Source organism: Varanus komodoensis, unplaced genomic scaffold, assembly GCF_004798865.1.
Source record: "Varanus komodoensis strain SLA01 unplaced genomic scaffold, ASM479886v1 scaffold2, whole genome shotgun sequence".
NCBI lineage: Eukaryota > Metazoa > Chordata > Lepidosauria > Squamata > Varanidae > Varanus > Varanus komodoensis.
In genome coordinates, this window is record NW_025335568.1 from 66,493,661 (window position 1) to 66,518,800 (window position 25,140).

The 25,140-nt window shown below is 43.6% G+C and overlaps 1 protein-coding gene across 1 annotated transcript in view; it reads right to left on the minus strand.

Moving 5' to 3' along the window:
• PNPT1 (polyribonucleotide nucleotidyltransferase 1) overlaps positions 1–21,827 on the minus strand; it is a 40,926-nt gene extending 19,099 nt beyond the window's left edge. The window contains exons 1-13 of the mRNA XM_044428772.1: positions 21,639–21,827; positions 20,699–20,759; positions 20,449–20,523; positions 20,110–20,215; positions 19,556–19,605; positions 18,685–18,748; positions 18,550–18,597; positions 16,715–16,828; positions 15,508–15,694; positions 10,842–10,893; positions 8,654–8,711; positions 7,248–7,344; positions 6,083–6,185 (exon numbers count right to left, since the gene is read on the minus strand). Of these exons, the coding sequence (XP_044284707.1) occupies positions 6,083–6,185; positions 7,248–7,344; positions 8,654–8,711; positions 10,842–10,893; positions 15,508–15,694; positions 16,715–16,828; positions 18,550–18,597; positions 18,685–18,748; positions 19,556–19,605; positions 20,110–20,215; positions 20,449–20,523; positions 20,699–20,759; positions 21,639–21,754 (1,131 nt within the window). The 5' untranslated portion in view covers positions 21,755–21,827. The remainder of the gene's footprint in view (positions 1–6,082; positions 6,186–7,247; positions 7,345–8,653; positions 8,712–10,841; positions 10,894–15,507; positions 15,695–16,714; positions 16,829–18,549; positions 18,598–18,684; positions 18,749–19,555; positions 19,606–20,109; positions 20,216–20,448; positions 20,524–20,698; positions 20,760–21,638) is intronic.
• Between the last annotated feature and the right edge of the window lie 3,313 nt (positions 21,828–25,140).

Genomic DNA, 25,140 nt, shown 5'->3' on the forward strand with positions numbered 1-25,140 from the left:
TACCTGAGCACCAAGGGGAAGTACGCAGTGGCTGTGGAGGTCTTCTCTATCTTGGCCTCTGGTGCTAGTCTCCTGGGATGCATCTTTCTCCCCAAATGCTACATTATTCTCTTGAGGCCCAATCTCAATAGCAGAGGCCAACTCATAAGAAAAACATAATCTATGCATTTCATGACTTGGTGAAAATTTCTTCATTATTTTACTCCTGAATAAATTAATATAGTGAATCAACTTTCTCACCAGTGGAGTTAATGGTGAAACTCTCCACAATCATGGCTACTTCTTAAGAAAAATAATGTTTCCTCTCATGTGTCATGTGGGCCTGTGTATGTTCTCTAATGAAAGCAGGGTTAAGGGGAAAGCTTAGCATGCACAAAAACATGTGGATGCATTTCAAACGTCATTTCCTGGGAATTCCTTTAGCATGATGACTACAACAGTAAGACAAGGACATGGAGAACAGGCTTTGGCATAGAGGTTATTAAAAGCAAATCATTTTGACAAATTTCACATGTCATTTCTGGGAATTACCTATTTTTGATCAATGCAAAAGGAGTGTCTGAAAATGGGACAATTTGGGGAGGAAATTGAGCCTAGATGCAGGAATAGATTCCAGTTGGAATCACCCCATTCTTTAGAGGTTGCCATCATGTCACCCTGTCCTCTGGCCCCATATTCTCTGGGTCTTTCAGTATAACTCAGCAGCTCCTGGCTCCTTTCCTCACTACCACTGCATCCTTGGCACTTGAGTGTAACAAGAGGATGTTGATGGAACATTCTCCCTGACTGAAGGCAAGACTCTCCATGGATTTCTTTGTAGCCATGACTTGTGGGCAATTCTTTGAAGTTCCCTATTCCCTTCAGTGTTCTTTGCTTTGCCCTTGCGGCTGTCGCATGCCCTGGCCTTGTCGTGCGCCATAGTTTGCCTGGGTGTTGTGCTCTTTATCCCTTGCTGCTGATCTCAGGATTGAGCTTAGAGACAGGAATGGATTCCCCTTTCTGCAGGGGAAAGCTTGCCAGTGGATCATCCTTCCTTCTGGGAGTATTTTCTGAGAGTTCAGGGGTTTTTTAAACAGCAGCTCAGCAGCTTCTGGCTCCTTCCATCACTGCCAATGCAGTCCATGGCATGTGATTGTAACATGAGGATGTGGTATGGAACTTTCTCCCATGGCTGAATGGAGGACTCTTTCCTCTGATCTGTTTGAACATGTTCCTCATCTCTCAGCAGCAATGTAAGGCACAGTTCATCTGGGTTTTGGAAGGGTGCAGCTTAAAGCAAGTGAATGAAAAGCCCTTTGCACACTTCACATAAACTTGTAGCAGACAGAGGATCACGTCGCTAGTGTTCAGGATATTTGGAAGATATGATTTGTTGGGGACGAAATTGTGGAAAGATTGAAATAAGAGGGAAAGTCTCTCTTGATTCTACCTCTGGGCTGCTGCATCAGTCCAGCCAACACATGGTGCACACAACATGACAAAGCACTGTTTATTTATTTGTGTATGCATTTATTTAAAACTTTTGTATGCTGTCCGATCACTGACAACTTGGGATGGTTTACAGCACCAATAAAATAAAATAAAATAGAGATAAAAGTAGCACAGCATCCTATAATAAATATAAAAAACCACAAATCAATACAATTAACAATTAAAATAGTGGGAAAATAAAAAGGTTTTCACCTGGCACTGAAAGGAAAAGATCAACTCTATCTAGTACATCCATTCACCCAAATCAAAGCCCCTTAAGGTAGCTGGGCATGAGATTTAACTGTGCACACTTCAGGTGCTGATGGCCTACAGTTGCTTTGTTTTGTGCGATGAAAGTGTGTCATTAGTTTAGAGCAGTGTGATGCCTTTTTCACCACATCTTTCTGATGAGCAAACCAGGGCACCTGTTGACTCACAAAACATCCCTAAATATGGAAAGGCTTGGCCTTGTTTGAGTTGAATTGGCTGGCTCTTCCATGGACCATTTGAGGACACTGCCATTTCTAGAAAACAGCATGACTTTGGATTTGCCGTAGTTCACAGCCAGATGATCTACTTGGCAGTACTTGCTGAATGCTCTCAGCAAAATTCTTAAGCCCACTCTGGTTTGGGAAAGCACTACAGGAGACTGGAAATAAGTTTGAAGCCAACTTGGGGGCTGGAGTAATTAGGCCCTCAACAAAGTCATGCATATTTCATTTGAATGATGCAGGAGAGAGGATGCAGTGTTGTTTGACTTCCTTTGTAACAAGCATGGGTCCAGGAGTTGTTCATTTGGTAAGAATCAAACCTTCAGGCAGGTCTTGAAATATAAGCATGTGATCAGAAAGAGGAGTCTTTTGTCTATGGTTAGAAAATTCATTTTGTTCCAGAGTCCAGCCACAATATTGAACCAAATGCAGCCCACGGATCAATAAAAGCTCCACACAATGTCACAATAGGTCTCAGAGCATATTTTTCATTAAGATCAGCTGGAAAAAACAGTGATTTACTTCCACAAAGCTGAACCTGAATGAACTTGTTAACGTGATATGAAAACCAACATCACCAAAATAAATCCAGTATGGAAAATGTCATTTTGATTAATAACATAATACATATTAAGAATATGGCTGTACTTAAAATATATTATTATTAATTATACTGTACTAACAATGATGTGATACCCTTCATGGATCACTGCCTTGCTGTGATGAAGGGGCTTGTGTAGCACAATGAAGCTTTGAGCTATGCCATGCAGGGCCACCCAAGATGGACAGGCCATAGCAGAGAGCATTAACAAAAGCTGATCCACTGGAGAAGGAAATGGCAACCACTCCAGCATCCTTGCCATGAAAAACCCATGGGCAGGATCCAAAGGCTAAAAGATATGATGCTGCATGATGAGTCCCTCAGGTCAGAAGGTGTCCAGTGTGCTGCAGAGGAAGAGCAGAGGGCAAGGACTAGTAGCCCCAGAAAGAATGAAGTGACTGAATCTGTGCCAATAGGACACTCAGTTGAAGGTGAATCCGCTGGTGAAAGGAAAGTTTGATGCTGTAAAGGGCTCAGGACTTCATGGCCTCTATGACGGCCATGGCCCTGTCTCAACACGTCATCGGCCCGACCCATGAACGTGGACACACTCTGGACCTGGTATTCACGACGGGGCAGGAAGAGGATGACCTGAGGGTGAGGAACTTATGTTTGACTCCCCTGTCATGGTCAGATCACCTCCTGGTGAGGTTTGTGCTCGAGAGCGGCCTCTCCCTCTATGAGTGCAGACCCGGTTGTATGGGCCCACCCCCGGAGCCGGATGGATCCGGATGGATTCCTGAAGGCCCTGGGGGAGTTTCCGGCTGACAAGACTGGTGCTCCTGTCGAGGCTCTGGTAGAACTGTGGAACGGAGAGATGACCAGGGCTGTGGACACGATCGCTCCCAAGCGTCCTCTCCCACCGGGCAGAGTCCGCTCTTCCCCTTGGTATACACCTGAATTGCGGGCGATGAAGCGAGTTGGGAGATGGCTAGAGCGTAGGTGGAGGAAGTCACAGAATGAATCTGACCGAACACACTTGAGAGCCCACTATCGGGCCTATGCTGTGGCGGTGAAGGCGGCAAAAAAGAAGTTTTTTTCCGCTTCCATTGCCTCCTCACAATGCCGTCCGGCGGAGCTTTTTCGAGAGGTGCAAGGCCTGGTTCGCCCGGGTCCTAAGGAAGACCCGATGCCACCCTCAAAGGCCCGCTGTGACGACTTTGCCAGGCATTTCAGGGAGAAAATCGCTCAGATTCGTCATGAGCTGGCTCCACTAATGAATCGGAGGTCTCTGAGGAGTCACCAATGCTACCGTCTGGTCCAAAAATATTGGAAGAATTTCAATTATTGCGGCCCGATGATGTGGACAAGGTGCTTGGACGAGTACGTCCCACCACTTGCCTATTGGATCCTTGCCCATCTTGGTTAATAAATAACTCCAAGCACGGGATTGGGACCTGGATCTTAGAAGTGGTTAACGCTTCTCTGAGGGAGGGTCGAGTGCCTGCCCCTTTAAAGGAGGCGGTAATATGACCGGTCCTGAAGAAAGCGTCACTGGATCCAGAGATGGCCACTAACTATAGACCTGTGGCCAACATCCCGTTTCTGGGCAAGGTGTTGGAGCGAGTGGTGGCGGGACAACTCCAAGCACTCTTGGATGAAAGTGATTATCTGGATCCTTTTCAGTCTGGCTTCAGACCTGGGTACAGTACTGAATCTGCCTTGGTCGCTCTGTACGATGACCTGTGCAGGGAGAAGGACAGGGGGAGTGCATCCCTGTTGGTTCTTCTGGACCTCTCGGCGGCTTTCGATACCATCGACCATGGTATCCTTCTGGATAACTAGTGGGATTGGGGGTCAGAGGCACTGCTTTGCAGTGGTTCCACTCCTATCTCAACGGTCGATTCCAGAAAGTAGTGCTAGGGGACTATGTCTCTGCGCCATGACAGCTATGCCATGGAGTACCACAGGGCTCCATTCTATCCCCTTTGCTATTTAACATCTATATGAAACCGCTGGGAGAGGTCATCAGGAGGTGTGGGCTGCGGAATCATCAATACGCTGATGATACCCAGCTTTACCTCTCGTTTTCCACCAATCCAGGTGAGGCAGTGGCTGTGCTGAACCGGTGCCTGGCCGAGGTAATGGGCTGGATGAGGGCCAATAAACTGAAACTCAACCCAGACAAGACGGAGGTCCTGTTGGTTGGTGGATCGGGCTTCGGAGAGGGTAGATTTGACCTGGTCCTGAATGGTGCAACACTCCCTCTTAGGGACAAGGTCCGCAGCTTAGGAGTACTCCTCGACCCGGAGCTTTCTTTGGAAGCTCAGGTGACAGCAGTGGCGAGGAGCGCCTTCCTTCAGCTTCGGCTGATTAATCAGCTGTGCCCCTACCTGGAGTACGACTGCCTGGCGACGGTGACACACGCACTGGTGACTTCCCGCCTAGACTTCTGTAACACGCTTTACGTGGGGCTTCCCCTGAAGACGGTCCAAACACTTCAATTGGTGCAAAATAGAGCTGCCAGGTTGCTGATGGGGACGGGGCGTTATGCTCACATGACTCCAGTCCTCTGTCAGCTTCACTGGCTTCCCATTGAAGCCCTGGCCCAATTCAAGGTGTTGGTTATGAGCTATAAAGCCCTAAACGGCTTGGGTCCTGGCTACCTGAACAAGCGCTTACATCCGTATATGCCCAACCGCCCCTTGAGATCTGCGAGAGAGTCCCTTCTCTGGGAACCCTCCATGAAAGAAATTAGGAGAGTAAGTACTCGGAGGAGGGCTTTCTCTGCGGTGGCACCCAACCTATGGAATTCACTCCCCAAAGAGGTCCGCCTGGCACCGTCGTTACTGTTAAAATATATGATCTGGCCAGGACAACTTCTTCTTCCTTCTCTTTTCTCCTCCTATATTCTTTATTTACTTATTTTATACTGTTAATTTTATTCAATTTTAATTTTATATTATTGTATCTCAGTGTATTTTTGTATTTAAGTGGTAATTTATTATGTTCTATTGTATTTGAATGTATCTTATTGTGTTGTAAGCCACCCCGAGGCTTCGGCAAGGGGCGGCATAGAAATGTAATAATAATAATAATAATAATAATAATAATAATAATAATAATAATATTGCTAGTCCATCTAGCCCAACATTTATCTACTGACTGGATCCAGCTACCCAGGTTCTCAGGCCGGAAACTTTCCCAGCCTGTGCCTAGACATGTCAGGAAATGGGACCTTTTGCATGGATGGTTAATCATGGATTGTTGGGTATGAGTTGCAATGAGCAAACAGACTCCAGCATGTCCCTCACATGTTCAGGGCAGAGAATTTTATCAGATCACTATCGGCAATTCTCAGCAAGGCCCTTCTGAGCCTTTTACTCAAGTGCTTTTTAAATTCGAGTTGATGGAGATTATACCCAGAAGCTCCTGCATTTACCCACTTAGATTAGCCTTTAAGGTATGCCCCCCTCCCTCAATTAGCAGAGTATGAGCTGTCCCAAATGGTAGTTACCAATGATCTTTAAAAAAACTTAAAAACATTCAAGATAATAAAAAGGGGAAGGAAGATGAGTACCTGGGTTTGACCTCTCTGAAATAATGCTGATCCATGAAGTGTTTTAAACATGTCTACTTCACAATTGATATTTCTAAGTGAAGTCAAGTCTCTGCCATCACATCTGGAGGAGGAAAGTTAAGAAACAGAGAGAATAGTTCCCAAATTTTGTGTTCACTTCAGCTCAGTATCTGTCACATCCTTTGACCTGGATCCAGAAGAGTTACAACTCCTTTACAAGTACAGATCTGAAGGCTCAGGGAAAAACGTACCCTCCACACACACACCTGTCCCATCCCCAACCCCCACTTTTTTCCAGGACAAAAACTGTGACCGGAAAAGACAGTTTTCAAAATTTTCCCATTTTGCAGTGGCTGTGCGTTACTGATGGAGTGAAGGGGGAGCTGTAACATGGAGATTAATCTTGGCTACAAATCCTGCCTGGTGTGCACACACTGGTCTGGTTAACACCGAATACTAACCTTAATTCCCAGGATGTTTGTTTCCCTCCTCCTGCATCCATTTGCTTCCCCTCCCTTTGCATCCCAAATGCTTTTGCAGCACTGTAAGACTCGCATGTAGAGTGGCTATGCCGCTTGTTTTGTTTTTTGGTTGGGTGCCTCTGCAGCATGGTGAAACTAGCCACACACAATTCTGGGATTCCACATAAAAATCACCCATGGTTCAACAACTTAAGAGTTCAACAGCCAGCAACAAAACATGGCTTTTCTTTTGGGGTTATCTGTAGTTAACACACACATCAAGACAACCCATGATTTGTTAATTGAAACCATGGTTAGCAAGGCTTCTGGGTGCCATGCAAAGAAGGGACCAATACAGGCATGCCTTATTTGTACTGCAAAGAAAAACAGTGGGACACCGTATATTAGGTGGATTCCTAATCAAACAAGATTTCCAAACTTGTAATCAGGCAGAAGCAGAACTTTCCTGTAAACCGCTTAGACATATTTTTGCACAGGACAGCAGTATAAATTTCTATTAAATAATTAAAAAAAGCTAGTCGAATCCTGCTGATCCACCATACACAAGTTCTGCACCCAAAATACCTCTCTACATATTGGCTCATATACAAGGCCAGGGTGAATTATCCTGGTTTTGGTCTGTTAATGCCCTTTTTCTGTGGATCAATGCGTTTCAATACAGAAACAGTAAATCCCATACTTACCTTCTATATTCAGTCAGAATAAGATTTCTAAAGATTTCCTTAGAAACAATATTAAAGGATTCCATTATTTGATAAGACTCAGCTTCTGGGAACTTTTCTAGAAGTAAAATACAGAACAGAAATACAAGTTGTGCACAATTATTTTCCCAGGCTTGCAGGGAAGCAACATGCTGCCATAAAAGATAGTTTTTCAATGTGAAGCACCTACCAAATGCTGACAATGCCTATGTTCTTCTTACAAATTTGACCATTGGCAAGGGCTGTGCTCCAAGCACCAAGACAATAAAGTTTAGGCTGTCTGTCTTTCTTTCAGCATGTACAGAGAGCTCAGTGTGGGCCAAGATCTTAGGTACTAGTGAAGGTCAGTAAGGTGACAGAGTGACAAAGGGACATGGCCTCTTTCTCATCTTTATCTCTAAGCCAGATTACTGCACTCTGTGTGGGGCTGCTCTTGAAGACTCTTCAGAAACTGGAGCTTATGTGAGATATGGCAGCGCGATTAATAACTGGGTCCAGAAGGTCTGAAAATATAGCATTAATTCTAATTGGTTGTACTGGCTGTCTGTGTGTTCCTGACTCCATTCAAGTTGCTGGTTTAAACCAATAAACCAAGTGTAGATTGGAACAACAATACTTGATGGAACACGTCTACCAGCTGCAATCTACCTGGACATTACAGTCAAAATCCAGGCCTACCATTTCCAAGGGAAGCTCAGTCGGGGGCAACAAGTAGGAGGGCCTTCTCAGTGGCAGCCCCTCAGTTATGGAACAAACTCCCCACCTGTGCCTCTCTAGTGCCATTCTACTTCCTTTTCTGGCACTGGGTTAACACATTTCTATGACCCCAACTCTTATTAATTTTAATATTATACTAAGGAATTATGTTAGCTGCTTAGCTAGTCTTATGATTCAATCCACATTGGTTTTTGTAGCTTTTAAAAGTTTCAACTGGTTAAATTTGGCTTTAAATTTTTGTACTGCAATTTTAAATGATTGTACTGTTATCTGTACATTACATACTGTATTTGATGCGCTGATCTAAACCACCTGGAGAGCTTTGGGGATTGAGCAATATAGAAATAAGATCGTGGCTCATCATCACCATCATCATCCAGACCTCTAGAGGGAAACAATACTGGCATACAGGGCATTGCTTCTTAGGTACAGAGGGCATCGACTTCAATTGGCTTTACTCTCAGAGAAGTCCATATAGGCTTGCAACCTTAGTTCTCACTGAGGTGAAAAGACATCTTTACCCTATGACAGGGTTTCGTTTACAAAAAAGCCTCATGGACATAGAGGTAGAACACCAAACCTCTTCCTCATCCTTATAAACTATAAACTTATCTAACAGGTCTAGAACTGTAGACAGAAAAGTACAGTATTGAACAATGAATGTATCTGACCTTTTAACTGTTCTTCTGTGTCAAGCCTGATGTTGTTAATCGCTTCATCTCTTGAAATCTAGAATTTAAGATTTCTATTAGAGTTCCAGAACCATTTAAAACCTACTAAGATGACATTCTGAATTTCTTACACATCCCACTCATGAGCGCTAATGTAAATGTCGAAATAATTGCACAAATACTGAAACAAGTGCCTTTGCCCATATCAACTTGCCTGTAGTTTAAGATCTTTTATCAAATGAGTGCCTTTGCTGGCGGTACACTGCATAAAAAAAGGAGCAGCTTCACTGACATTGGTCAGTGGTGTCCTGGGCACAGAACACCTGCCCTAGATAGGCTTGTGTGATGTGTACATGTTGCAATCTTTTCAAAGCCAGGCAAAAATATCCTCATTTACCTAGGCAATATGTTTTATTTATTTTTATTTATTTATTAAGACATTTTTACGCCGCCCCATTCGCCGAAGCCTCGGGGCGGCTTACAACAATAAGTTAAAATACAAATACATTAAGTTAAAATACAAACATTAAATTATAACCTTAAATTAAGATGTTTGTAAAGTGTAGACATAAAGTTAAAACACAAAATAACAATATAAAATAAGTCGCCCTGGCCAGAAAAAATCCAATAATATTAACAATTAAAATGTTAAGATTTTAACTAACATTAAATTAAAAATTAAAATGTTGTAACCAGTAAGAACAATTAAAGGAAAGGGTTAGGGGGTTTTGCAATATAGTTAATTTCATCCAGCAAAAACACTAACGTTTGCTGTTTTGGGGGATATTTTTGAACCCCAGTTGCAAAATGACCTCTGGTGATGCAAATGTCTCCTATGAAAGGCCATCCTTTGACTAAATGTTTTCCCCAACAAGTAACAATTAGTATAACAATGGATAGTAAGAATAACTTCAGACTGACTGTTTCCTGGATTAATGGACAATCAGAGGCAGCCTTAGGGACACTGTTTATCAACAAACATCTGAGAACACACTAGAAGGCATAACCCATAGGTCTAATATGCAAAGTACGCAAAATAATATGATCCTGGGGTATGAAAGTCATCTCAAGATGGTAGATTAAGGCTGTACATAGCCCCAAATCCTGATAAGATGGAGGGAAGAGTATACACTTTGCTAAATTTAGTTATGTTAGCCACCTTGAATATCATTTTGTTGGTAGAAAGAGGGCACACAAATCAAACAGCTAAATAGTTTTACATAAATAACTTACAAATTTCCTACAGAATAGTCTATCTGGAAGATATGGAGCTCAATCTTATGCTTGTTCAGACAGAAAGAAACCTTACAATGCTCTTTCTGACTTAATGAGCATGGAACCGAAGTTTTATGTTCAAAAACATTTTACTCTGTTCATAGTCCTAATTGCTTGCAATTTTTTCATATTAACATCATCAACACAGAACACCTTTTGTTGACTCTACATCTAGCTTACAGTATTTAATACTACAACTCAAAATAGAAAGGTAAACGGAATACAGAGGCTTGTGCTCTCCAATGCTAATTACTCCATAAAAACTAGAAGTGCAGCAGTGGGCCTGCAGCCGCCTTCTTTTCCTAGGTTACTAACTCTCAGCCCAACCTACCTCACAGAATTGTTATGATAAAATCAAGAGGAGGATTATGTAAGCCACCCTGAGTTCTTTGGAAGTAAAAAAAAGGCAGGATATAAATATAATAAATTATTACTGCTACTACAGTGCATTTATATCCCACACTTTCTCCTCTTGGAAGGAAGGCAAGGCAGCTTCTACAGTTTTCCACTCCATTTTTATGCACACTACAACCACCCTGTGTGGTGTGTTAGGCTGAGAATCCATGACTGACTCAAAGGCAGCCAATGCACTTCAATGACTGAGAGCGGACTAACACTGGCATCTCCCAGGTCCCTAGTCCAGCCCGCTAACCACCGTGCCGCATGGGCTCCCAGAGGCATGAGAGAGGTATTTCTAGCTTTCTGAATCAGGGCTGCTCCAGGCAGAAGACAGCAGGCCGCTGAGGAGCCTGGGGTTGGGGATTCTTTGTATTCTTATTTGCATTTACAGTAAGAATAATTTCAGATAACAGATCGCTAAATGGCATGTGTTACTTTAAACAGATTGAAGACAGACAAAGAAGATTTAGAAGTGACCGAGATGCAATTTATCAAAATAAGTTTAGGTACTCACCTTATCATGGGTGAAGTCTGAAAACACAGCGGTGATCTTTTCAGATGCAAGTCTTTGCAAAACAAAACAGGAAAGGGAGAGGAGAGGGAAAGTGGGACAAATTGTAGCTACTGTATAATTTATGCCAACTTGCCCCATCTCTGCGATTTCTAAAGGTGGATGAAATATTGCCCAAGTGATGATTTATTGCTAGTGTGTTAAATAATACAACTATAGACGCATCCGACCCGTCTTGGAACAGATTAATGACCCAGCAAAAATCTGATAGTTTGTTTGATACTTCCGGAGCCAGAAGATAAAAACAACATAAAGATCAAAACATCTTTATGCCCACCTGTCACACATGGCTTTTCCTGCTACAGACATCTTTCCCTTATTGACTCCATCCATGAACCACTGTCAGAGCAACAAGGGCAAAGCGGTGAGCACAAGTCTACTGCAATGTCCTTAACGCTTATGATTCTTCACTTACATGTGTCTGTCAGTAAACATGGCACTTCACAGAGTAACAATCCAAAGGTTGGTTAATCATTAGGAAAAAGACAAGGAAGCAGTTTGTATTCTGTAAACCTTGGAGATCACCATGTGCTTCCTGAGAGACTCCCACTGGCTCAGGAGAGCCTTACTCACCAAGAATACATGAGAGGCTGTGGCTGACCGGCAGCAAGGCCTTCTCACCTGCAAGGTGTTGCTGCTAGTACCATGGCAAAATCCATTGTATCTATACTGCAGATGTGGAGCTGAGGCCAAGGTAGGATGGCTATCCTAAGGTCAACATCTGAGCTTGATAGAAGGGATATTATTATTGCAATATTTATATACTATGTTTTTCTTTTCAAGGAACTTGATTGTTTACATAATTCTGCTCCTCCCCTCAATCTAATCCCCCCAACAACAAACCTGTGAGGTAGGAGCTGTGACTGGTCCAAAGCCACCCATTTAGCTCCATGGCTGAGTGGGGACTTGCACCCAGATCTCCCGAGTCCCAGTCCTGCACCCTTAACCACTACACCACACTGGCGCGCTAATATTTGAAAGGAGGATTTCCTCACTTTCAGCTTAGCTTGTTAACCACTGCAATAGCTTCCAACACACACTGCAGTAATTAGATATCTAATACTGTTGCATAAATCTATGAAATTGAGTGTAGCCATTTGTCAAACAGCAACTGCAAGATGTAGGTCAACATATTGCTAAACTGCTAAAAGGGAGCTGGGTTGGCCATGACTGTGTTTAACTTTAAACATCTCAAAAATGCAACTGCCTTTATTTTTAAAAAGGCTTACTTAATGTAACTCATGTTTTGCTACTACTGCCCACACAGGTTTTGCTACCTGCCATTTGGGTGCTTGATTCAGATGTTAATTTATTTTCCACCCTCACTTCATTGCTAAAACATCTGAAGGATGCTGGGCAGACTCCAACACCTCACAGCCTTTCTGTGGGATGAAGGATGTGTGTTAGAAATGGCTGTGAAGAAAAAAAGGGCAGAGGTTCAAGCTGATTAATAACAATTACCTACAAAATAGAAGTTTCAAACAGATCTTCGTTACTCCAAACTGCAATCATGCCTCCCTTGCTCTCTTTAATTATCGGAGCAATACACACTGTATTAAATACACACTTTAACATAAAGAGAATTTTTTTTTCTTAAGAACTTAGAAGAGTGTGAAATGTTTAATTAAACTAGTGCAATTGCTGGGAACTATTTCAAAAGGATGGTCCAAAATGACCTAATTTTAGAATTACATTTTTAACCCAAACTGTCTTGAGCCCTGATGGAATAGGTAGAACAAAGATACATTTTAAAACATAAGTAAAGGGGAATTTGTGTGACTTGCCATTCCAAATACCAGTCCTGTCCTCTCTCCCACCCTTTCTTTTCCATGGAGCTCCAGAGATAGAAGGCAGCATCAGCAATTGGGTGGATAGGTGCCAACTGGGTCAAAAGCTTCTGCCAGCTCCAAAAATTAATTTCCCAAGATGAAAGGCACTACCTCTGGCCTTCATTACTGCAAGCTACTTTGTCAGCAGGACTAGCTAAGGACAAGGAAAGTGGGAAAAGCACAGCAAGATTTTAATAGTCTGTACAGCTCCCTTTCAATTCTCCATAACTTCTAAACCTGACAGATTTGATCCATAAAAGCAGGAACAAGCCAAGAACTGCATTAATTTAGAAAGTATCTTCCCTCCATTTAAATCATCCCATAATTTTGTTTAACTAAACAATTTATAATATGGAGCACAACCTTTCTTACAGTGGGCCCACATGCTCCTCAGATAATCCCAGCACAGTTAATCCTTCTGACTGGGTTTGTATGACATGGATATCCATCATAAAATATCATGGTATATATGAAACACATAATGATAGGGAACCGTAATGAAAGCCAGTGCGGTGAAAAGGTTAACAGTGTTAACGGGATTCAGGCAACCTGGGTTCTAGACCTCACTCAGCCATGGAGCCAATGGGGGAACTTTGGGCCAGTCACAGCTCGCAGCCCAGCCACCTCACAGGGGTATTGTCGGGATAAGACTGAGAGAATTATGTAAGCAACCTGGAGTTCCTCGAAAGGAAAAAAGGAATATAAATATAATAAATAAACAGTGACAGTGATTTGATGTGTCATCCAAACCGCTTTACAACCCTTCTGCATGGTGGTTGGTTTGTGGTCTATGAGGTACCTTCGATGAGCCATTATCGTTTGATCCCAGGTGACCAACCCAACCCTTGGGCCAGGGAAGCAGGGAATGAGCCACTCAGGAGGACCAGAGCTCACGAATGCCCAATGCCATAGCTGAGTGACTGTCACAGGCTTGGTGCCCCCTGGGTCAATTGCGTATTCTTTTAATCCCTTTTGGAGATCGCTTGGTTTGATCTCTAAAGTGACACTTGGTGACAGCCTCTTCAAAACACCAGGCGGCACAGTGGAGAGGCTGTCACAGACTGCCACCCACCCTTCTTTAAAAAACAAACAAACCCTTAAACACAGCAAGTTTACACACATATTTTGGGCTTTTTAAATTTAGCTGGTCTTGCACAAGGGCCAACATGCACACCGGTACAAGCCTCATCTGGGCATTGTCCTGGGTGGTGCCGGCTGTCAAGGTGCAATGGGCACGAACCATGGACCATGACTCAGCGAGACTGCAAATAAGTGTATTTACTTTACTTTGCAACTCTCTGGACATTTCTCCTAAGGTGAGCTGTCTAGGCAAAGCCAAACTCAAGCAAGCTTTTCTTGCAAAACTGGGGTGAGGGCTTTTTTCCCCACTCCCTTTCCATATAACTTTACTTTTAACAGCTCTTAAAGGTTTTTATCTTTAAACCCATCAAATGTGAACATCTGGGGGAGTGCAGCACAGAAATATATGCAGATCTCAGCCATTGAGAGTCACTCCAAAGTGCTGCTTGGGTAGTGGCATGGGGCTCTGGGGAAACTAGTGAATGAAATAAGGTCTCAATTGAATCAGGGATAGAGAGGGGCAAGATGGTTCTGCTTTGTAGGATGCTGGGATAGTGACCAAAGGCCTGGGGTGGGGAGAGACAAAGCAACCCATGGTAAGCTTAACAGTCCGTTGGATGTACCATGCGTTTGCAGGGTGGGTTGTCCTGTCATCCAAACATGTCTATTGCTTATCTTTAGGAAGAGAATTTTACCACAATCATTTCAACCCATCCCATGCTTTCTAGAGCTCAAAACTATCTCCCCTAAATCTCAGATTTTCCAAATGTTATTTTAGTTTAGATCTGATTAAATATTTTAACTTTTACTTTTCAGTTTAACACTTAAACATTTAGCATTTTTATCATCAGCTGCCTTATGAGAGTTGCTGAAAGGTAAGAATGTAAGAAAAGCCATGCTGGATCAGACGAGAGATCCATCTAGTCCAGCATTCTGTACATACAGCGACAAACCAGTTGTCCACAGGATCCCTCCGTTAGGATGAGTGCAAGACCACCTCCTGCACAAGCTCCTGTGCAAGTGGTGTAGGCAGGCAGGCCACCTCTGGTGAAGGAAGAAGCACATGGCCTACAAGGCTAGTAGCCACTGATAGCCTCTTCCCCCATGAATCTGCCCAATCCCTTTTAAAGCCACCTTTTGATGAAAAGATCATCAAGTATAAAGACATTTCACTGGAGACCTAGGCCAAGATCATCTGCATTACTGTGTCCCCAGAAGGAAAAAAATGATACTGGAGGAGAATACTTTTGGCTAACAGAAAAACAAACATGTGCAACCTAGATTAAATCCAGTTAGAATTTACCCTGGGAGCAAAAATGAAAAGCTGTCATACTTGGGAGTTTATTATGAGAAGGCAAGAGTCACTGGAGAAGACAATCATGCTAGGGAAAGTCAAGGCAGAAGAGGAAGGCCAAATACGAGGCAGCTCAATTCCATCAAGAAAGCCTAGAGTTTACAGGAGCTGCAGGGCTGTCAAGGATAGGACATTTTGGACTGCATTCTTTCAGAGGATCAACAAAAATAGCTTAATGGCAATGGAACACCACCAGCAGCAGGAGCAGCAGCAGATGGATGTGAAGTCTGACTCATCTTAAGACAGCTTTCTACATACTTATGGGAGTGTATGTTGGACTTTTAAATATATTAAGCAAATTATTCAGTTATAGCACTGTAATCCAGACATCTTGTTCCAAACTTACTGCTTTGCACATTCCACAATCTCTTCTGGAGCTGTGAATAACTTCTGGACAGTTCTCTTGACAACCCCCTGCTCTTTTGCCAGTTGTTGTATCCCCTGAATTATTTGCTGGGTATGCTTCACGCCTATTTTGATGGCATGGCAGAAGTCCTGCTGCAATACATTCTCTGCTGAGGCTTCCAGCATAACTATGGAGTTAAACAGAGAAAAACATAACTGATACATTGTAGCCACCAGCTCCTATTACAAAGGAAAGGGCAGTTCCCACATAATGGCAGCAAATTATGGGATAATCGATCCAATATTTGCTGCAGCATATACTGGTCATGTTCCACAGCTTTTTTGAATATTCAAACCCTGATTGGGCTGACTGGGGCTTGCTATGAGACACCCAAAAAGACCATTGAACCCACAGTTAACTTATTAACTGAGTTGGTTCACACTCAATAGATGCCACTATGGGTTAATTTCCATATGGGGCTTCTTGTTGTAGCTCCCATCTGTGGCAGAAGCATGCTTACTATGATGTAAATCTGGCAAGGGTGAAATTTTGGGGTGGTTAACAAACCACCTGTATTCTTAAAACTAGATCAGTAAATTGTTATGGGATGATAATTTATCCTGAAAAACAGTTTTTAAAATCCATTTGTTAGAGCAGTATGGCAATGGGACCAATGACCTAGGCAGGTTGTGGGCTTGCCCACACTGGAAGCATTCAAGAAGCCACCTGTCTGGGATGCTTTAACTTGTAGTCCCGTATTCAGCAAGGAGTTGGACTCAGTGGCCTTATATGCCCCTTCCAACCTACTATTTTATGATTTAATAATAGTACAAGGTCAGCCCTCCCTGCCGCCGAAGGGCTGATGGACCCACTACCCAACCAACAGACCATGGGAGAACCTCCTTGTCCTTCTGCCTCTGTTGCATCTTCTTCTCAAATGCCACTCAGACCCTCTTCTTTCTAGTCCAAGTCCAGTCTCAAGGATTTCAGCTCACCCAGCGATGGGAGCGCTCTTCAGGAACTTGGACCAGGGGCAGAGCAAGGTGGCCTGTGTCCAGGGTGCTGAGCCCAAGGATCCCAACAGAGACCCATCCCCAAATGGATTTCTCCTACATCCCAAATATAAAGTCTAGCCACAGTGTTTTGATCTGCATTTGCCAGCCCACACAGACAGGTCATCCCTTGCATGCTGTGTTTAACCACTTACCAACTTGGCTATGGGGAGCACCAGCTACCACTAAATTTAAAGTACTGGAAGACATTTCTTTTCGGGTGGGATTCACGACCACTTCTCCATTAATGAGTCCTACTCTCACTGCACCTAAGGAGAAATCCCATCAATTAACAGATTCTACCAGGCAACTTTTCAAAATAGCTTTGAAGACAAAGCTCACTCAGGAACTCATGTAAGCACTTTCCAGAAGTCATTTTAACCCAGGCACAGCAATACGGTTGGAGAGGATTGTGCAGTGCTTGTCAGCTTAGCTACCGAGTGATTTCATTTATCAGTGGAATGTGGCAAGAGCTGCATCATGAAGATCCTGTATGCACCTCACTTGCTTCTACTAAGCACACAGATAATAGATGTGCATCTCTTTAGAACGCTCCCATGGGGTTTTTAAAGCCGTCCCTTCAGTGATCCACAAGGCAAACTGATTTTGCAGCTGCAGCATGGTAGTAAAGCAGTTTCTGATTCAGGAAGAGTGGGCCAGTTGATTAAATAATTAACAATGAGAACTTCTTTATGCTAGCACAAACTTAAGATAACTTTTTGGATTTCAACTTTTGCTAGCCAGTGCATGGAGGAGATCTGTTTACAAGTTGCACCAACTGAATATGAATCCACATTGGCACAGATCTTTGGAAATTCAAAGCACAAAGCCCCAAAGCAACAAAGAAAGCTACTGCAGTAAGAATGAATCAAGCCTCCAAAAAGTAAACTGTCATGATGGATTCCTCATAAGGGATAGACTTGGCCCTGATTAGTTAGATGAAAAATGTGAAGTAGGATGCAGAGACAAAATATAGCCAAAGTCTGTAATCTTTTGACTGTTGTGTTATCACTGTTTGTTATGCTTACCAACTTACCAACTAAGGGCCGACTGGTTGTTATTTGGCATTATGTAAAGCCGGCCAAGACTTTGTATAATATACATTTATTCCTATCATACTTATAAAATGGGTCAGTATTTTTTCATTTTGTAAAAGTAACTTTTATTATGGCATTACTTTGGAATGAACTAAACAGCAGGAAAACAGGATACTGTGTTGCAGTCGATCAATATGTACGGGATGCTTTGCAGTATATGCCATACGTAGTATGCTAGCACTTTACAATGAAGTTGTTGTGGCTGATAGGGAAGCACCAAAAGTAATGGCTGGATTGGAACTAGACCTTCTACAGTTGCAATAAGATCTGCCCATGGTTCTTCAGCATAATCAAAAATATGTATACATAGCTGAGTATAACACTGAAGCAGTCTCATTGCAAGTCAGAAAAATGTGGTTGCCCATACTCTGAAAGTCTGATGAAAAACTGATATCCAATGTTAACGAACCCGCTAACAAACCAAACATATTCTAGCAGCTGTAATATAAAATTTGTAACTAATAATTCTACATATTGCACCATATATTGTGCAATATTCAATGTATTAATTGCTTCAAAGGCAGTTGCTTAACAAACTGTCCAAAGAAAAAGAAAGTAACGTAAATAACCCAGCAAAGATTTCTAAGTATTTTGGTAACCCTACCTTAAAAGTTTTAATAAAATGAATCAGGGTCAGTTTTTTCCTAAAACTGTGGCATGATTTAAAAACCAAGGGGATCATCCAAGTCTTCTTGAAAATGGAACTGCTTCTATGAACAGAATGGGAAGGTAGACCGTACCCCATGAAAGCTCCCCTCCCCCCCAAAAAAACTGCTTTGGAGGACTGGGAACCCTGTGGAGTAAATGGGGGGGGGGGGAGGGTCAGGTGCAAGCAGAAAGTCCCATCATGCAATAAAGGACATCACCCCATTTATATTAATCTCTTTACTCACCAATGGGGCCATTCCAAGGGATATCCGACAATGCAAGCGCCGCAGAAGCTAAAAGTAGCAAGATGTGTTACTTGCAATGGGTTGCAATGTTTCACTAACTCTAATTATGCTGTGGCTTACAACAAAAAAAGTTACCTCCATTGATTGCTAGTATTTCAGGTTCATTGATACCATCCACAGCTAAAAGATTGCAAATGATCTGTTGCAGGAAAAGAAAATAAAGATTTTAAATAGTTTGATATGATGCTATTTAAGATAGTATAAGCCGTGGTTCCTCAAACTACGGCCTGCAGGCCATATCCGGCCCGCCATGCCCATTTATCCGGCCCACCTCAGAGGTTTGGGATTCCCCGTGCCCGCTCGCCTGCCGCTGCCTTGTTGCGGGCGAGGCAGCAGCTTGCTTGCTCGGAGGCGGTTTTGGACTCACTCAGAGATCTCTGAGTGAGCAAGCCACAGCCGTGCATGCCCACCGCCACCTCACTGGCCCGCGCCCACAGGCACCCCTGCCTCACTGGCCTGTGCCTGTTGCTGCTGCCTTTCAACTGGTCCTCTGTTGAAAAAGTTTGAGGACTCCTGGTATAAGCTGTACATCCACAGAAATTATATAAACTGCCTGCTTTATTGAGAATAAATCAGTCTTGTTTAGATAACGACTGCTTTCTCCAGTTTCCTCTTTCATGTATACTCTGACCAAAATTCAGGATGTTCCTTTGAGCTTCCCTTCCTATCTGGTCACCAACATTATGGAATATGGGTGGAAGGGTGCTTGTGCTGAACAGTCAGTCGGAACAGAATGCCGAACTAAATGGATGTTGGTCTCATTCAGCATAGCTCCTCTTACGTTCTTATCACTGCATCTCAATCCAAGGCCAGGTTTTAACAAGAGAGTGATAATGCACATTTGTTTAAAGTTGCAGTAACCCTCAAAGCAGCAATTTAATAATTATTTAGCAACATGGTACACAGAATTACTTAGAAAACAGTGAAAAGTAACACGTGATCCTACCTGTGTATCATAATAGTAGCCTGCTGGAAAAAGAGGCCTAATTGACCGATCTGTAAGACAGCATCAAGTATTTTAAGATTTCCCATAAAAGAATTACATGTGACAGATGTAAAATATTTTTATGAGCAAAAGCCTTCTCAAGATGGCTTGATAAAATCCCACACACTAATAAAACAGCAAACATTGATAACATCAACAAGCACCAGCAATAGAACACCCAGCCTATAGTGCCAAAATTTAATCTAAAAATTGCAATCAAAGGCTAAAAACAGTTTAATGAAATGCAGTAAGAAAGAGGGCAAAGGAAACAGATGCAGAGTTTTCCTAAAAGTTTGTAATGATGATGCAAGTCCTTCCTAAAAGTGTGTTGCTGCTGCAGAAAACTCTCTCTCCCTGACTTCCAAGCTGGCATGCTTAGGATGATTCTGTATGATTCAAGATACTGTAACCTAAAGGCAGGTTCATACTTGGGGAAACAGCTTATTCTCCATTTTTGAACTTCCAAGTAATCATTGTGATGGTATGAGATAACAGTTGAGGTTCTTATTGTATACCTATTACTCTGCTTGTAAGAATTTCTCTGTCCGTAGAACCCAGTTCTCGTCGCAGATAATTAGTAGGAATTCTTCCTGCTGCAGCAGCTTTTTGCCGATAGTCAACCTTATGCATCAAAAGAGACAGCATTCCCTTTTTATTAAAACTACATTCAGGATATTGTAATAAATCAAGAGTTTACAGTGAAGCTTATCTGGTTCACCCAAAGTTATTAAATAATTGTTTAGACATCACCTAGAATTTTGTATACATTACTTCCAATTTAACCAACTAAAGAAATTATGAGGACAGGTATGCACCATGAATAGTTCTTCCGTATGGCTCATTATAGTACTTACCACCAACGGCATGAACTGAGAAGGAGAAGGCTTTGTCTTGCTGACTGCAGTCACCATCACTGATGTATCACCTAGCTTGATGTATTAAACAGTGAAAAGAAAAGAAAAAAAAATGATTGTGCTGGTTTGGCTTACAGCAGAGTGAGATGAATCTTCATTTTACAGCTCTTTCATTTCTTCACATAAAAGGCACTCAAGGACTGAAATCTATCTGTGGTGCAAACAAACTGAATTTAAAAACATTTTCTACCTGCACAACAGCACATCCATCAGCAAATCTGGCCAGTTTTCCAGAAGATATTTCTAATTTTCTAGGAAGAGATGAAATCAAGCTTAATTAATTCAAAACTATTAATGTTAATTAATTATTTTCAACTTCAAATGATTACTATTCAACATATGCTATTATTCATTAATTAATTGTGTGACTCCATGAAAGATGCAGAAGGGATCTTTAAGATGGCAGAGAGGGAGAGGTACCAAGGAGAACACAATCTTTGACTATGCAGTTATGTAATTCCACACTGGAAATAGAAATCCAAGGGCAGATCAGAATAATTATTATTTTTACAGTTTTGCTGTACATATTGCCAAGTAAAACATCCTAACTAGTATATTTTGCTAAGCAGCCATACAAAAGCACTAGTATATTTGCTATAAGGTCAGGGCAGGGAAAGAGGAGGCTCTAAAATGCCCCGAGGAAAAACCCACAGGGGGCTAAGAAGGAAAATTGTACTGTCCTGAGATTCAAGCCACCTGCACCAGAGCCCACAAAGCTTAAATCTGTGTGGAAAGGCTGCTCAGTGGCGAGGGAAAGGGGCTCTGCACATGCCTGAAAGTGTTCTTGTATCAGGATAAGGCTGATTGATAAGGCTGCAGCTGCTCAGCCACAAGGAAAGCACCCTGAAAATAGTCAAATGTGTCCATCACTCTGTAAGATCGAAGCAGGGGAAAAAGCCCTCCAAAAGATCTGGAAGTGCTTTCATCAGTAGGGAGGAAAAAGCATTCTCTCCGCATGCTCAGAAATGCTCTATTGGTCCAGGCTACTTCACGTATTCCAAGAGCTCACATGCGCCTTTGGAAACAGATTCCGGGGCTCGACCCTGGAAGCCTTTAAGTCCTGCTGGAAGGAAGCAAGAGACCCTCCCGCCAGGAGTAAAAGAAATCATCCCACACTGCCTCCACTTTACCTGCTTCCCAAATCCACCAACACCGTTTTAGGGGCTCCAGCCGAGCTCTGCAGGCCCCGAGCGAGCTGCAGACGCGCCAGCCCAAGGCGACCCACCCCCCTCATCCAAGTCCCCATGGCGCCGGGTCCCCGAAAGGCCGCCGCCGCCGCTCGCGCCCTCCACCTCAGCCACGCACAGGACCTCACACAGGCGGCGGCCATGATACGAGAGTCACCCGGCAAAGAGGCCTCCCGCACTAAGCCGCGAGATGATTGGCTCCCCGAAACAAGCTCAAGCTTCATTGGCTGTCCTGTCCGGAGCGTGCTTGAACAGGAGGGGGGGGAAGGAACCAATGAATGACGGGGTAGTAGGTGGAGCTGAAGAGCGGGAGCCGCTAGAGGTTCGCTTTCGATTTCCGAGGCCATTCAGGGGCTGGTGCCGCAGGAGCGCGTGCGTGGTTCCGGGGGCTGGCGCGTTCCCACGCTTGGGCCAATAGGGAAAGCGTAGATCGCGAGGGCGTTCCCTCCGCTTTCTCGCCACGTGCTTGCGAGGGAGGCTCGGCAGAGCCTGAGCCTGAGCGCCCCACGTTTCGGCAGGGTAATGCTGGCAACCCCGGGCAGGAAATCCTCCTTCCCCATGGGGCCATTCTCCTCGGGCTTGGAATTCGGGCTTCCACACAAACCTACGCATGTTTACTCCCAATGGGACTTGCCCTTTAATAAGTTTAAGTAGCATTAAAGCCTTGATCTCTTTTGTTTTGAGCGGTGGTTCACATCCGGCCGTCACATAGTTTTCCGTTATGCCTTTTTAAGCATGTTCATCTACAGAAAACAGCAAATGAAGCTTTTCACAGTTGGTGATGAACACGATCTCTTTCTAAGACCTGTCAATCAAGCTGCTGTTAAGGACCCAGCCACAGAGGCTAGTTGCATTGCTGGCAACTCTAAAATGCCGGGCAAATCTAGTAGGTCCAAGTGCTGCAACCAACTATATTGTGTTGTATTGCAAGAATAGATTCATAGAATACTAGGGCTGGAAGGGGCCAAGAAGGTTATCAGGCCCAGCACCTTGCCTAGTCACCTTGCCAGTTTCACCTTGAATGCCCCTAGTGTGGGAGAGCCCACCGCCTCTCCAGGCAGCTGGTTCCACTGTCGTATTGCTCTGAGAGTGAGGACACTTTTCCTGATATCTAGCCTGAATCTGGTGAGTTGTAGACTTGAGTTCATTGTTCTCTGGCCTACACTCAGGGATGGGTGAGAAGAGATCTTGACCTTCCTCTTTGTGACAGCCTTTGAGGTACATGTACAGTGTTATCATAGCCCCTCTCAGTTTTCTCGAGGCTGAACTTTCCCAAACGCTCTGTCTCTCATGGTAAGGCTTGGTTTCCAGATCATGGATCATCTTTTGCCTTTGCCTTTCTCTGAACCCTTCCTAGTTTTTCTGCACCTTTTAAACACTTGGATGCCCAGCATTGAACACTGTATTCTAGGTGAGGTCTGACCAGTGCAGAGTAAAGGGGAACTAGTACCTCTCTTGTTCTGCTAATGATACTTCTATTTATGCAGCCCAAAATAACATTTGCCCTTTTTGCGGTTGCTTTGCATTGCTGGCTCACATTTATTTATTTATTTGTTTTATTTATTTATCGATTTATATCCTGCCTTTTTCCTACAAAGGGCTCAAGGCAGCTTACATCATTCTCCTCCTCCATCTCATCCCCACAACAACAACCCTGTGAGGTAGGTTGGGCTGCGAGTTTGTGACTGGCCCAAAGTCACCCAGTTGGCTCCATGGCTGAGCAGGGACTAGAACCCAGGTCGTCTGAGTCCCAGTCCCATGCTCTTAACCACTACACCACACATTGAGCTTGTCCACGAACAACAAGTCCAAGGTCTTTTTCTTTCTCAGTTCTGTTGAGCCACATATTTCCCATCTTGTAATCAATGCATTTGGTTTCTTTTTTCCTAGGTGCAGAACCTGGCATTTGCCTCGGTTGAATTTCATTCTATGTTCAAGTGTTCTAGCTTGTCACCCTGGATCTTCTCTTTCTCTTCTTGGTGTTAGCTATTCCACCCAGTTTTACATCATCTGCAAATTTAATTATCCTTCCTTGGACTTCCTCATCTAGATCATTAATAAAGATATTTCCCCAAAATGGAGCCCAGTGGCACGCCACTGGTTACCTCTCCCCAGCTTGAGAAAACGACATTGATGAGCACTCTTTGTGACCGATTTTGTAGCCCATCGTGGCTCCACCTAATACAAGTTCCATCAAACCCAATTTTTGCTCTAGTTTATCAAAATGTAGTGGGGCGCTATAACATGGGTTGTATCTGCTCTGATAGGAAATGTCTTATCCTATTGAAAACATCCTTTATTTATCACTCCTTGGAGTGTGAAGGTATATAGCTCTCTTGTTTGGAGAGAATATGTGGTTGCTTTATTTACACTCATTCAGCAGAATAATGCGAGCACAACAGCACAACCATGACCATACTGAGCTTCCTACACGATTGAATTAGAACATAGTTTTGCACATTAAGTGAACTTCGCTTGTCATCCAGAGTTAGCCGGCATAAATGATCTACGACAATGCAGAACCTGCTGGCTGTACATTACGAGCTTTTCATTTTATTACCCATGTCTTGTGTTTCCACAGCAGAGTGACAGCAAATGACATCTTTGCACATCACCTGCAGTACTTAGATTTATTAATTTAAAAAACCTTCAGGCGGTAAGTTCAACAGCAGCTGAGGTTTGTGGCACTTAGAAGTCTAGCAGAGCTATTGCCGATGGAACAGTGGGTACCCCGATCGTAACGTAAGCTTCTGTGGATTGTAGGGCGAGCCCAAAACATCTTGCTGCCTGAAGCAAAGGACACAATCAGGGCTGGTGTGGGGAGCTGGCATGGTTGGGCACCTGCTAAGGACCCATAACTTAGCAGAGACCCCTGCCAAGCAGAGGCGGCTTACCAGGGCCAGAGCCTCCGATCTTTCATGGAGCGTTCCAGATTTCTGAGATGCCACCAGTCCCACCACCCACAGTCCATAGGCACGTGCCGGCACCCGGGTCCAGAGGCCCTGATGATCTCTGTTGCATTTGGATTAGCGGGCTTTTGACACACATGTGCTTCACCTCCTTGAATCTTTCTTCTGAAATCAAAGACCCCCTTCTCCCCTGTCCAAGCACCTGTTTTTACAAATATGGGTGTCCTTGGGCGACAGGGTCTTTGAAAACACACACACACACACACACACACACACACACACACAGAGTTACTTGAGGACACACACAAATGCAGATGCATGCACTGGGTTTTGCTCTGTGCATCTGAGCCTTGAATCTTTTCGGAACGGAGCACTGCCCTGTTGGCGAGAGCGGCTGTCCCGCCTCTTCACTGCAACACCCGCTTGTTCTCCTGCCTCCTGTGCTGCCTGAACAGCCGTGCTGCTGGTGAGGGGAAGGTGCAGCAGGCGCTGCCGCCTGTTCGCCACTGTCCATGTCAGCAGCAAGCAAGAGAACC